The 13,056-nt window shown below is 36.8% G+C and overlaps 1 protein-coding gene across 1 annotated transcript in view; it reads right to left on the bottom strand.

Annotated features, from left to right (window-relative positions):
- Positions 1–1,732: 1,732 nt before the first annotated feature.
- Positions 1,733–13,056, bottom strand: part of ACAP2 (ArfGAP with coiled-coil, ankyrin repeat and PH domains 2) — a 62,735-nt gene continuing 51,411 nt past the window's right edge. The window contains exons 20-25 of the mRNA XM_085298705.1: positions 12,917–13,009; positions 11,427–11,614; positions 10,997–11,106; positions 9,877–9,987; positions 9,579–9,640; positions 1,733–4,724 (exon numbers count right to left, since the gene is read on the bottom strand). Of these exons, the coding sequence (XP_085154831.1) occupies positions 4,621–4,724; positions 9,579–9,640; positions 9,877–9,987; positions 10,997–11,106; positions 11,427–11,614; positions 12,917–13,009 (668 nt within the window). The 3' untranslated portion in view covers positions 1,733–4,620. The remainder of the gene's footprint in view (positions 4,725–9,578; positions 9,641–9,876; positions 9,988–10,996; positions 11,107–11,426; positions 11,615–12,916; positions 13,010–13,056) is intronic.

The following is a 13,056-nucleotide window of genomic DNA, read 5'->3' as shown; positions in this document are numbered from 1 at the left end:
CCCCGGCGCGGCCCTGAGGGGAGGCGCCGCCGCGTCCCCGCCTTCGCGGCGCGGAGCCGAGCAGCGCGCAGAGCGCGCAGAGCCTGTGATGGCGATGGCGCGTACCCTGCGCACGCAGCGTGCACTCGCGCAACTACAGCGGCAACGCAGGGAGCTCCCCTCGGGGCCTGACGCGAGCTCTGCCGCCGCCGCCCGGCCGCGCCCCCGTTACAGCCGCGCGCAGGAGGAGGGCGGCTGCGCAGGGCTGCTTGAAACGCACCGGGAGCGGAGGGGGAGAGGGACGAGGGAGAAAAAGAAGTTTATTTTCAAACAGACTAACATTTCAGCTTGAGGAAACAACGACTTCTCAGTGATTTCTATCAGAACATAGGAAATCTGGGGTGTTAACAGGAGAGGGGGCGGGCGCGCCCCTCCTGTCAGGGGAAGGGAACCGCGTCCCCAGGAAGATGAAGCAGCATGAAGAAGGGGAGACACTGCAGCGACACGTCCCTCCTCCCCCCGGTTACCCTTCTGGGGCGGCCGGGCCCCGTTTTAAAACGGGCCTTTTTGCAAGCACACAGACAGCAAGGCTGTACAAACAAGCGGTATAAACCAAAGCACTGCTTAATTTCGGGAAAAGGCGTCCACCTGCAGGAACGGACACAGACGGCAGCTTTCAAAAGTGACTTTCAAAATACTCAGCRTAAGTAATAATTAGCTTAATCATTTTAACAGTATAAAAATATTACTCCCCAGGTACTTAAAGTGTTTACATGTTATTTCAAATTCTATCAGATGGTCTTTTTTTTTTCTTTCTTTTTAATTTCCTGTGCCATTTAGAAGGTTTTTATTATTATTATTATTATTATTATTAAATGCAGAGTTAACATGCACACTTTAAAACAGAATTTTGGTGCTTCTTTGCAGCCATCTGAAACAGCCAATCTTCTTCTTACCGTAGTTTCTCACTTCCCCCCCCATTAGTGCTGCAAAGTTTTTGATCTATCAGAAAAATGTAGTAATTCAGATTGTTTACTGGCATCATAGTGCAAAACAGGAGAAACTTCCTTTTATRTGGAAGGATTTGCTGACAGCTGTTGGAAGGTCTGGTTCTTTTCTAAAACTATTTCAGCTCCGTACATAAACAGGTTAAATACAGAACCCTACAGAGCAAAAACATTAATACAGGATCCTTTAACACACTAACATTATAAGCCATTAAGGGCACAGTCCAAAGCCTCTGAAAACAGTGGAAAGGCTGCCACTGATTTCAGTGAGTTGCTGGATTTCGTCCTAATTGGTAAAGAGTAGGTAAGGAGCCTAAGGTCTACAACATACTAATGAACAACACAAAATGTATGTTCAAACTGCAGTATGTGCAGCCTGTGAAAGCAAAGCAAGATGTCTACCAATTACCATGCCACCAAACTTGGAATGGGAATTGATTTCCATATGCCAAATATAATTCAGTGGTATTATTCAGTAAGATAATTCAGAAATACTTAAGTTTATATGAACAGTACCAATGTAAAATAGGAAGTCATTCAATAACATAGGAAACTGAATCAAATGATCAAAACAGTACAGACCATTGTAATGAGACAACACAGCTACTACCTTAATCAATATCCAACATAAGTAAATTATACCTCTGAAATCAAGATGTTCGAATATGTTGAGCTCTTACTCATTTGTCTCTCCAAGAGGCTTTTGGAGCACCTGATCTAACCCTGACTAGGAGGAAGACAGTATATCAGCCACAAAAGGATTTTAAGTTCTTGAAAATCCCTATGAGTGCTCATTATTTTAAGTTACATTAATAATATACTGCTTTGTACTGCCCTGATTGTGACCTATGGTATTTCATAGCTACAGAGAAACCTGAACTGGAATTGAAGCTTCCTGTTATCTGGTACATGGTACAAGATGTTGTTAACACACAGCAGAGCCTTACTACCAAGAATTTAAGTTATATGCACATTCATACTGTAATTAAAACAGAAGTTCCTAATGCCACGCAGCAGAACACYAGAACCTGATTCAGAACTTGACAGGCAAATCCCAATCTTCCAAGCACTGGGCTCTGACAGGCTCTCTATTACTGAGGGCTGAATCCTGCAGAGTACAGAGGCCTTGGAGCACCGCGTCTGTCAGTTTACTCTGGTAGGAGTAAACCCTGAATACATTTCACACAACTTAACAGCATATTCATTTTTGCTGATGAGTAACATAATAACACATGTAAAGCACTCTTCAGATCTAGTGCAATAACTGGATGYATTTTATACTGGATATCTCAGCGTACCTAAAAGGATCGAGGAGTGAGGCTGCAGGCTCAAAGGTGTCACACTCACTCCCTGAATCATTGCARCTCCAAAGCTCCTGAGAAGAGTAATACAACCTGCAGATCAAGTGTTAGTCATTTAACATAAACAGACTGACACTGCTTCCCACACACACAYGAGCTGGGAATGCAACAGATGATCCACAGAGCTACAGCAGAGACATTTTTAACCTACAGGAAGACATCCTGCCAATTTTTTCAAGGGGATCTAAGGGGCTAGGAGAGAGAATACTGCCAGTGGTCTCCAACATGAAGGTCAGAAATAAATGTCTCAGATATTTTTCCACAAGCATGGAGTGGGAAAGCAATTATGCCATTAAGCGTTACATTACAGTCAATCACATTGTACATTGCCTGTCACAGAGGTTGCAGAAGACATGAATCTTTAGAAAATGCTATATATCTAAAGCATATATTATACATAGCCATATCTTACACTGTCCCAACTGTACACTGGGAATTTTGTTTTTATTTAAGATGTACTAAGATGATAATTACTACAAATCAGGAACTATTCTATCATTTCATAGACAGCTATTTAAACAACAGCTTATCAGAAGTTACTGCTTGCAGGTGAGATTAAGTTTCTTATTATTCTGAATAAATGCACTTTTTAAATGGGCAGAAAATGCTCYTCTTAATGTAATTAGACCCTATACAAAGCAAAAAGTGTTTTGTAAGGTTCTTCTACTTGGAAAAAGGATTTATAAAAATACTTCTAAATTGCTATTAACTCAGCATCAAGAATCAGTCACATTTGATGCGTTATTATACATTTACTGTAAGATGATAAATATTTAAAATATTTTGTTTAAAATTAACATGCCAGAAAGTTCAGTTTCACTGATTTACAGGGTTTTTTTCCACCATTTTGCTTAGCCAGCTTGGGAATARAAAAAGCTAACTCCTTTCTCAAACACACTTAAACAGTAGGCTAGCATACTGCCACAGCTAATAAGATTATAAAAAAATTCACATTGATTTTACGTTACCTAAAAATTCTCCTTACATTCTTCAAAACAAATAGAGCACAAAGAATTACATCTGCTGGCTTGTAGCTTCAGGTGATTACTATCTAGATACTAAGTATTCTCATGTATGAACATGTATCTACAGAYATTGTTTATGCATGCACATCTGCAAAGTGGAGCTTACTGAAAAAAGCTTGGGTTGATGCCCTCAAAATACCACTGGGGACTATGCTCMTTTGTTACTTTGCAAAATTGTAGAGTAAAATTCCCAAGGTTTTTTTTTCTGCACACCTTAGTTCAGAGAACATGTACATATACAGAGCTTCGCAGATAATATTACAGCATGCTGTGATACAAAGGACTGGCCTAAATTTAAAATGACTGCATTACACTAATGCTTTTATATGTAGCTGGTTTGGGGCTAATACTGAGAAGAGCAAAGAAAAAGGTGACAGCCCTCACGTGACAATTCTACACTAATCCTCCTTTGGCCGAGTATTTACTTTTATTATGTTGACGTCAAGATACTGGAGGAGAGTGGGGGAAAAAAAAAGAAAAAGAAAAAAAAAGAAAACACCCCACATCATAGCAGGATCAAATTTATTTTTTCATGAAAGGCTCCACATGCTCATCTAAAAGAAAACTTCCTTCACAGCAAGAAATTAAAAAAGGAAAATAGACTGCTCTTAGAAATTTGGTCCTTTCAGATATATACGTATTGTGACTGACCCGCAGTCACTAGCATAAAGGCCAGCCTGGTGTTAAAGATTCCACTAAAAAAAAAAGCTTGCAAAAGAGCTTAAGTTACTATGTCTTGCTATTAACAGCCTACCTCTAACCAGAAGCAGCGTAGAACAAGAGGATCTTACAAGTAAYGGGGTCATAAATCAAAACACGATTCAGTAAGTTATTATCCCATTTCCCTTTCAAACAGACTGAGAAAAAACAAGCTAGACTTTCTGGTCAGAGGCATGTTCTTTATGGCAACAGGGAGACTGATGATAGTAATGGATACTCATTATCAAAGTTGATCTGATCATTCTGTCATCCAGTTACGCTCTGCTAACTTCACGTACGAGCCACAGACCAACTTACTGGCAAGGATTCCTTTTTTAAAGTATTTTCTTCAGCTGCTGAGGTATATGTATTGTAGAACAATCGTTATACATTTCCCCAGCTACCACAGTCTAAAGCTACATTAGAGTGGTCAATTATCCAAACTATTAAGTATCTAGCAAAACGCATATAATTCATTCTGTTGAAGTTTTTWAAAAAAACTTGCACTATAAGAGAAGTATCAGGTTTGGTTCTTTTCCTTCTTGACACTTAAGACTTCGGTGAATCTGACTGCTGGAAACGATTTAGCTTCTCTGGATTATTTGATGCCATTTGAGAAAAGTCACGAAAAATGTCCTGATAAATTTCATCTCCTAGGTAGAAAGAAAAAGAGACACAGTTTCAAACATTTGTGATAGTTAACATTACACATCATTGCTCATACGCCCTAATGTGCCACCAATTACTTAATAACATTTGTATTCAAATACAAAGATTGCTTATAGATGGAATGATGCTGATGTGAACTCTATGAGACTGTTTAATTGCATGCACATTCTGTAGAAGCAAATTAAACAAAGCCAAACTATACCTGACACAGTACCTCAAAGGCAGCCACACAGAGGAAAGTTCAAAGTTAGAAAGGAAAATGCAAGCATTTTAAAGCAATGTAAAAGAAAATGCTTATTAGCTAGTAAAGAATAAAATACTTGTTTTTGAAAGGAAGTGCTGRCCAAGGTTCCCTTCGTGAAAGTAGAACTATGGCATAAATAAAGATTTACTTGGGGCATGGGGCAGAAGTCTCACAACACAACTCTCCACGAAAACAACACTTAGCAAGCAACAGTATAAAAAAAGCAATCTGATGCAACTGGAGAAATTAATGTACATAAATACTTTTTGTCTACCACTTTAGCAAGTAAAAATTATTTTTACATAATTCCTGGAAATTCTTTACATCTTTTAGGTTTCTCTATAACAGTGACAATTTTCCTTAAACATTTTAATGTTTCCTGTCTTCACCCTTCACCTTGCATTTAAACACAGTCTGACTACTAGTATGGATCTACCCCAAAGCAAAAGAGAGTAACACATTCTTCAGGTCTCCTTCTTCCCTCTCAGCTTTCTAAATAGCAAAACACATTCAAGAATGATTAGTTTTTGAATCTTTTTCAAGTCATTCTTCTACCATTCTAARATGGACACCAGTATCTGATCTAACTCAGATGCACTGTTTTTTTCTTTCTTTTTTTTTTAATCTGCATTTTGAGCCTTAAGTTCAGGTTTCTTTTAAAACATTAATTATACTCTATTGACTTCAAGGAGAATTAAATATAACACATATTTTGTCCAATTAAGAAAAATACAGCTCGAAATTTGATTGCCTTGTTCCCAACAAGAATAAAGTTGTATAGGACACAGGACCCCAGCACTCCTGTTCCTTGCTGAGGACTTGATTAATCACTATGACAAAGCAATCAACATAACCTCTCCCATCATATATATTGAACACAATAAAGATTTTTTTTTCCCCAATAGGATGACAGAGAAACTAAAAGTAATATTGTAGTGCTTATTTCCAGTGAACGTTTTTTTTAAAAGACTTTATAAAATAATTCAAAAGGTGTGTGACAGTGAAAACCTGTTGTTTTGTTTTTTTCCAGAACACTTTCATTTTTTCCAGCTTTTTAAATATACATTTCCAGTACCAGAACCATTATCTTTTTTTCAGGTATTTGAGATAAGACCGCATTCATTCAAAAATACTTTCAGAAATTATAAATGACATTCCAAAAGTATTTAACATAGCATCATGTTTTAAATAAAAACGTGACAACACAGAATTCTTCGCAATCTTTAAATTAATTCAATACTACACTACTTAGAACTTTGTTCTACCGAGATTCCGTTTTGGTTCTCAGGTTCAGTTTCAAGTATGTTCTTGAGATGAAACAGGCACACACAACACATTTTATCATTACAACTTTGATAACTGCTTGCACTGCRAGACAAGCACAGAATGAATAGTTATGAACATTCACTGAAGTAGCTACGTAAAGCACAAACCAGAACCAAACTGTATAATGTAAGTAATTATGCTTTTAATACAGAAATGGGTTCCATTGGTGAACTTGTACTGTAGTTCAAGTTGCCATATTTGGCTCTTCCAAATAAACTTGATAGAAAAAAAGGTATTTTTGCAAGATATATTTGTGGCTCTATTTTTGGCTATATAGATGATAACAAAAATATTACATACAAAAATATTAAATAAAGTGCCCCTTGCCTGTAATGCTGCCTTAAAATATTTAATACTGTAAATCTTATTTTAAAGTTTAATTCTGGAAATTTGCTTTCCAAGCAACATTTTCCCTAAAGTGCAGTTTTTATATACAAAAATACTATAATGCTGTTTTACCATTTAACATCAGAGTAACTTAAAAGGCACACATTATACATTCAAGAAAAAGATAGGAAGTAAGAGTAGCAATAGTAATATCAAATAGTTAGCAGACATACAGTAGCACCAGAAGGCGAGCGCTCAAGTTTTACACAAGAAATAGTACCATGGTAAATATGGCTTCTACCACCAGAAATGCACATTTTGTGGAACAAGCCAGTTTCAGCTAGTTCCCATTTTTCTGAGAATATGTTGGAAGACACACTGCAGCTTACAAAGCAATATATACATTCCCTCATTAGCTCAAATCAACAGAATATCTTTAAAGTCAGATATGTTAATGCCATTAGCTATGCTAGTAATTGTTCATTAACAGCATACTGAAGTAGGTAAGTATGCAGGTTACTTTACTCCAAYGACAGCAAACTTGCATCTCTCTCTACATATACACACACACGTATTGACTTTATATACATACAATGTCCATATTAATTTATGTAACTTCCACCTAATWGTCTTCAAAAATCCTTATTTTCTTCCAAAATTGTAATTTTGGAAAAGAGGAGTAATAAAGTAAGGGTGGTGCAGATATGTCAACAGATATCCGCAGTGGAAGAGACCTGCCTGCCCTATAACCAAAGGTAAGTGTCATGACAGCAAAGAAGTTTTGTGCTTACGCTTGCAACTTTAAACAACCTTTCTAGCAGCCTTGCAGAACAAACTTTTAGAGTCAAGAATCAAGGAGAGCAGATGCAGCAAAAATCTCTTGGCTGGAACCCTGTGCTGCAGTTTGTAGTCTGAGTTGTAAGAATTATTCTAACGATAACGACACGCTCCCCTTGATTTGGGAAAGCTCTGTCCYTTGGGGAAGCTCTGCTCTCTGTTGACAATCTCACCCATTTAGAAGGATCAGAGATTCTCTTAGGATGTCTCTCTACAACATCCAGAATACTTAGATCCTTGTGTCAATTACAGTCTCTATAATCTAATGTAATAGAAACTGCTAAAAAACCCCACAACAAGATATTTTAAAATTAAAGCTAGCATTTTTTTTAAAATCTACCTGAAGAATCGGTCTAAAAAAATCCTTAAAGCAAAACGCCAAGGAAAATATTCTTCCGTCCCCCCTCCCCACAACCCAACAACTCCAGTTTAAACAGACATTCATGTTTTCATGTATACAAGTAGTGCCTGTGTAATTAYGAATGAAAAACTAAGGTAAGCCTTGTAGTAACGTTCAGTAACAGATTTAGGCTTTTTGTACATACTATACAAACAATTTCAGGTTTCTAGTACTTTCAACTTGTGATGTGTCAATTAAAGTGATCTAAGAGATTCATTTATGATTTTAGCACAGCTTTTGAATTAAAATACCTCTTTCTCTCAGAAGAAATGCATTTTACTATTTGAAACTGAAAGTTATTATATCTTTAAAATGAAAGTGAGAAAAAGCAAACAGAGTGTAACCTTTAGACTGTCAGTGATGCAGAATGCATTATAATCACAACAGCCTTACATTCAAAATGGTCATTCAAATAGGCAATAGRCTGTGGTGTGCAGCCTTTTCTGAGAAGGGATCCTTCCTCATTTAGGCTCATATCTCAGGGTTTACTTGTAAATTATTTGTTGCTTCTCCAGAGAAATTACTCAAATGGCTGAGTGTCTACAGAATTTCCATTTTAATTTGAATTTCTTAACAGTTTAGTTTAAATATCAATTTGAAATTCTCTCCTTGAGGAGAATCTTTGACATACATAAATTGAGTTTACTTTATAGAGTTTATCTGGGATATTGGTATGAGGCAACCTTGCAGTTTGTGGATATCCCGTTCCAATCCGGTAGGAGATGTCAGCGTAAAGTCTTTATGAATCGATGGCAAACACATAAGGGCTTCACAGGAGCGAGCTACAAGTACTCAGCACCATGAAAGATCAAGCCTTAAAAATGGTAGGTTTTACTTTCACTACTGCCAGTTATTACATGCTTTTAGCTGACACTAACTTAACAATCAACTGTCTTTGTTATTGATATTTGCATGAGTTTGAAAGAGTCCTATAGAAGTATATCATAATTAAAGAAAAGGCTTGCATAAATACCACATCAGAACACAATGTAAACTGGGACCTAGTGTCCAAGAATAAGTTGTATATATTCATTAAATGTAACTGTTTTTTTTCTTGTAACAGTTGAATCAAGYGCCAACTTTTATAATTAAATGGTAAAATATTTTATGTACAAAAATATGCACTTGAGTATTTTGCTTGATGTTATTTGTATCACAAATAAAATATTTAAAAATAAWTTTTGAAGAAATAATCAATTTCTATTCCTGCCGGTAGCTATTTTTAAATAATTGATGCACATTTTTACTTCAGTGTGCAAGTCTGGGGTTTGTTTTTGTTTGATTAARAAACATCCACAAAAAAAGAATGATATCCTGTAATAAAACTCCTTGACTGTCGCTGAGCAACCCAGGTTAGAAGGCTGCTAACCAAGTAACACCAGGTAATTCCTAACACCGTGTGAACTTCAGTGGAACCTCAACAGAAGAAAACTGTAAAGAGCTAACAGCAAAACAGATCAGTAATGGACGTATTAACCTACAGGATTACAATTATATTTTTTAAACATTCCTTTTAGATATTTTGAATAATCCGAGATAGTGAATTTCAATGCTGCTTTAGCACGTCTATGTTGCTTATAAAAAAACATTGTATGAAGCTACTTTAAATTTTGCTCAAAAACTAAGAATCTAATTGTAAACTGATAAATTCCTGAATACATTTCTTATACTGCATCTCAGTATGGTTATTAGTAGAGTATTGACCTGGCTGTCCATACGGTCCTTCCGATTCACGCATTTCCTCRTTCATCCTTGCCAAACGCAACCTATGGTTTAGAGAACAAAAGCAGAATATCATATTTAAAGCACTGAAAAAGATTAATCTAAGAACTACAGTTTGTTTCTGAACCTCATCAGTGAGGTCATCTATTGAAAACACAGCCCCTTCCTTTTTTTCTCTCCCTATTTCTATGCAAAGGAATTTTGCCAAGTCTTACATATTAAACTTGAAAGTAGAATAGGAAAACCTATTACATAATTATGAACAAAATAAGTAACTTACAATGTTACGATATCTGCATTTGCAGCTTCTACAGCTATACTCAATGGATCTTTCCCATCTTCATCGGTAGCATGCTGGTTTGCTCCTCGTTTTAGGAACAAACACACTTGTCTGTTTAGAAAAAGCATTTAAGAGTAATTTTYGCAACAAAAGAAAAAAGTAAACAAATAGGTTGGGTCCAACATGTTTGGCTTATACCACTAAAAGTCTCTTGAACATGTCAAAAAAGTACTATTTGTCTAAAATGATTCTAGGGTGGTTAACAAAGTATTAAGAAAAATCTTTAGTTATTTAACCCACATTAGAAGAATAGGTAAGTTGTGAAATCAATGCCAGGGCAGCAAGGAGTCGAATCATTTAACAGTGGGTCTCTACTCTTCTGTGTCATCTTAGGTTGTAGAACCAGAAAATCTCATCCATTTTATCATCCATGATGGAAGRGAACCACCGAGCAAGATAAATCAATACAGTACAGAATCCTGAGGCACAGATGCCTGTTATACCCAATGGAGACTGATTCCGTATTTTAAAATGCTACTGTCATTCTTCATCTACATGAGGGCACAGTAATAGAGCTTACCTCTTCACWATTCTCAAGCTGTTAACTATCACTCTTCAGAATTCACGCACCCAAAGAGCCTTGGCACCACAAATCATGTTACGTCCTCATTTGTATCAAGATGGTGCACAAGAATTTCAGCTAGAATCCATGATTCCAATAGTCAAGATATGACATAGTACAATTTGAAATGAAATACACTATCTGGGCAAGAGACGGGAGGAATAAACCAGAAACAGCCCTGGCTCTCATTCACATTTCTCCTACCTGCTTCTTATTTTTTAAGACCCAAAAATGCATGTCACAGATCTTCACTACAAGTTCATGATATTTCAAAGCACTATTTGTTTTTTACAAAATGGACCTTTGTGTTTATAAGAGTGTTTTTCAAGATAAGGCTGCTAACTTAAAGTATTATTTCCTTGTTCATCGCAGAAAGTTAAGAAAAATCTAGGTTATTGGAAACATATTAAAAGGTCCAAGTATCTGGGGATTTGAAGGAGCTTCAAATTAACTAAGACCAAAGGGTGGACATTTACAAGTTCTGGAACAGTGAGTTACCCTGTGTGTCCCAGAACTGTGGCATGGTGCAGGGGTCCTCTTCCTTTCACGTCCCTGTTGTTTACATTCGCACCATTCTGCAGTAAGAATTCACAAGTAACCAACGAGCCCTATGGAAAAAAGCAGAGAAACAATTCAACACCAAATCTCTAGAATGACAGCCAAATTCTTCTCACCACTGAGCCATGTGGCGAGGGGGAAACAAGAAGGACTTGCCTCTACACTCAATTGAAACACTACTAGGTTATATAAGCCCAAATACAACATTAATAAAAAAATAGTTTAGGAAATACTGAGAGAACTCTGTAAAGACAACTTCACTACCCCGTTAACATTCATTAGTAGGGCAAGTTCAAAAGGAATAGCGATACAGAAATATCCTTATTATTCCCCTCTCCCCACATTAGTCAGTATGTTGTAGATCACATACCCCCCGCACAGCCTGAATGAGCGGCGTTGCTTTGTTTTCTTCTACATTGACCCAGTTTACATCAGCTCCATGGGCCAATGCTTCTGCCATATCAGGAAGATTCTTCTCAAAGGCAGCTCGATAAAGTTGCAATCCTGGATTAAACTGTTTGGAGTCAYAGAGCACAGAAGACTCTTGCTTGTCTCCCTCTAAAAAAAGAAGTATGTATGTATGTATATAGCTTGCCTAATTCTAGCTTTTGTTAAGTATCCTCCTAGAATTCTGACTGAAATTATCACGTCTCTGGCATAAGGGAGCTCAGATTTTGCAGAATGCAACATTCTGCACTGCTGCCCTAGTCTGCCAGAAGAAATCAAAGATACCTTTAACTGTGTTCCAGAAATCAGGCACAGACACTTCACAAAATGATTACTGCCCAATAAGATCACCCTCTTCATATGACTGGTACCCATCAATATCCTTCACCTGAGCTCTAACCAATTCTCAGAAATGAGACAGGTAAGTAGTGTGTTTTATCCTATACAAGCTACGAAGAAAACTCAGATACATTTGCATGACTATCTTGATGGGTAATATCTGCAACAGCTTCAAACACCTGAATATAATTAAGCTAATACTGTTCTAAAAAGCAATTTTCATTGAAAGATACTATTGTGACATACTAATTACTTGCTAGGAATATAATCAATTGGATTAAAGCATGATCTTTTCAATTCAAAGGAGTTATACAGAGTGAAGCCTGGGAGGTAGACTTATTTACATACACTTTCCTGAATTGCAGCATCCTAGAAGTGCTTCTACAATGCACTCAGAGGATCCAGACCACAGGCTACTTGCCTAGAAACCACAACTGTGAACTACTGAATTTAAGACATACCTCAGGAAAGTGCTTAGAAAAGAATATGCTTGCTCATAAACAAGTGTCTTTGATATTTTGATAGCAGCAAACAGGCCATGCTTAATATATCCATCAGCCCAGGATGTTAATACTAGTTAGCAAATAATTCCAGCAATTTGTACAAATTTTGGTAAAGATGAGCAATTTTTAAAGACACGGTAAATTGCATATAAGGGTAGAAATCAGAAAAGAAATAAGCAAGACTGTTCAAGTATCACAAAGCCTATTATCTGCAACTTGACAGKAATCCCATCTCACAGGATTCAACTATTCATAAAGGATTATGCATTTTTACAGAGACTTGTCTGTATCAAAATACAGCATTGTTCTATATGCTAAAAAATGAAGTTACAGCTCAATAATATCTGACAAAAAATACATATTCTTTGAATTTTAGTTTAATCATTTATTCAATGCCATTCTCTCTACCAAACTTGAAAGAGAGAAAGTTAACTAGGGTGATGGTTGCTTGAGTGAAAATGATGTTTCAGCCAGCCAGGATAGATGAGACATGAGTTGTATCACCATGTTGTAATCTATTTGCTAGCAAAAAGTGCTTAAACCTTCATCTCAAGTGTAAAGCCTAACACACCTGGTTCATACAAACTGTTAGCTGATATAGTAGAAGCAAGGTGTTCTCTGCTGTCATCAGCACTCTGATGAATCCCACTGTCACTGCTTCTTACTGTTTTGGAGAGAAATGGTAATTACTATGCAGACTATAAGTTATCC

Source organism: Rhea americana, unplaced genomic scaffold (assembly GCF_003343005.1).
Source record: "Rhea americana isolate MKP2758 unplaced genomic scaffold, rheAme1 scaffold_14, whole genome shotgun sequence".
In the NCBI taxonomy this organism is placed as follows: Eukaryota; Metazoa; Chordata; class Aves; order Rheiformes; family Rheidae; genus Rhea; species Rhea americana.
Note: the sequence above shows the minus strand (reverse complement) of the source record. Positions and strands in the feature narration are given on the sequence as shown.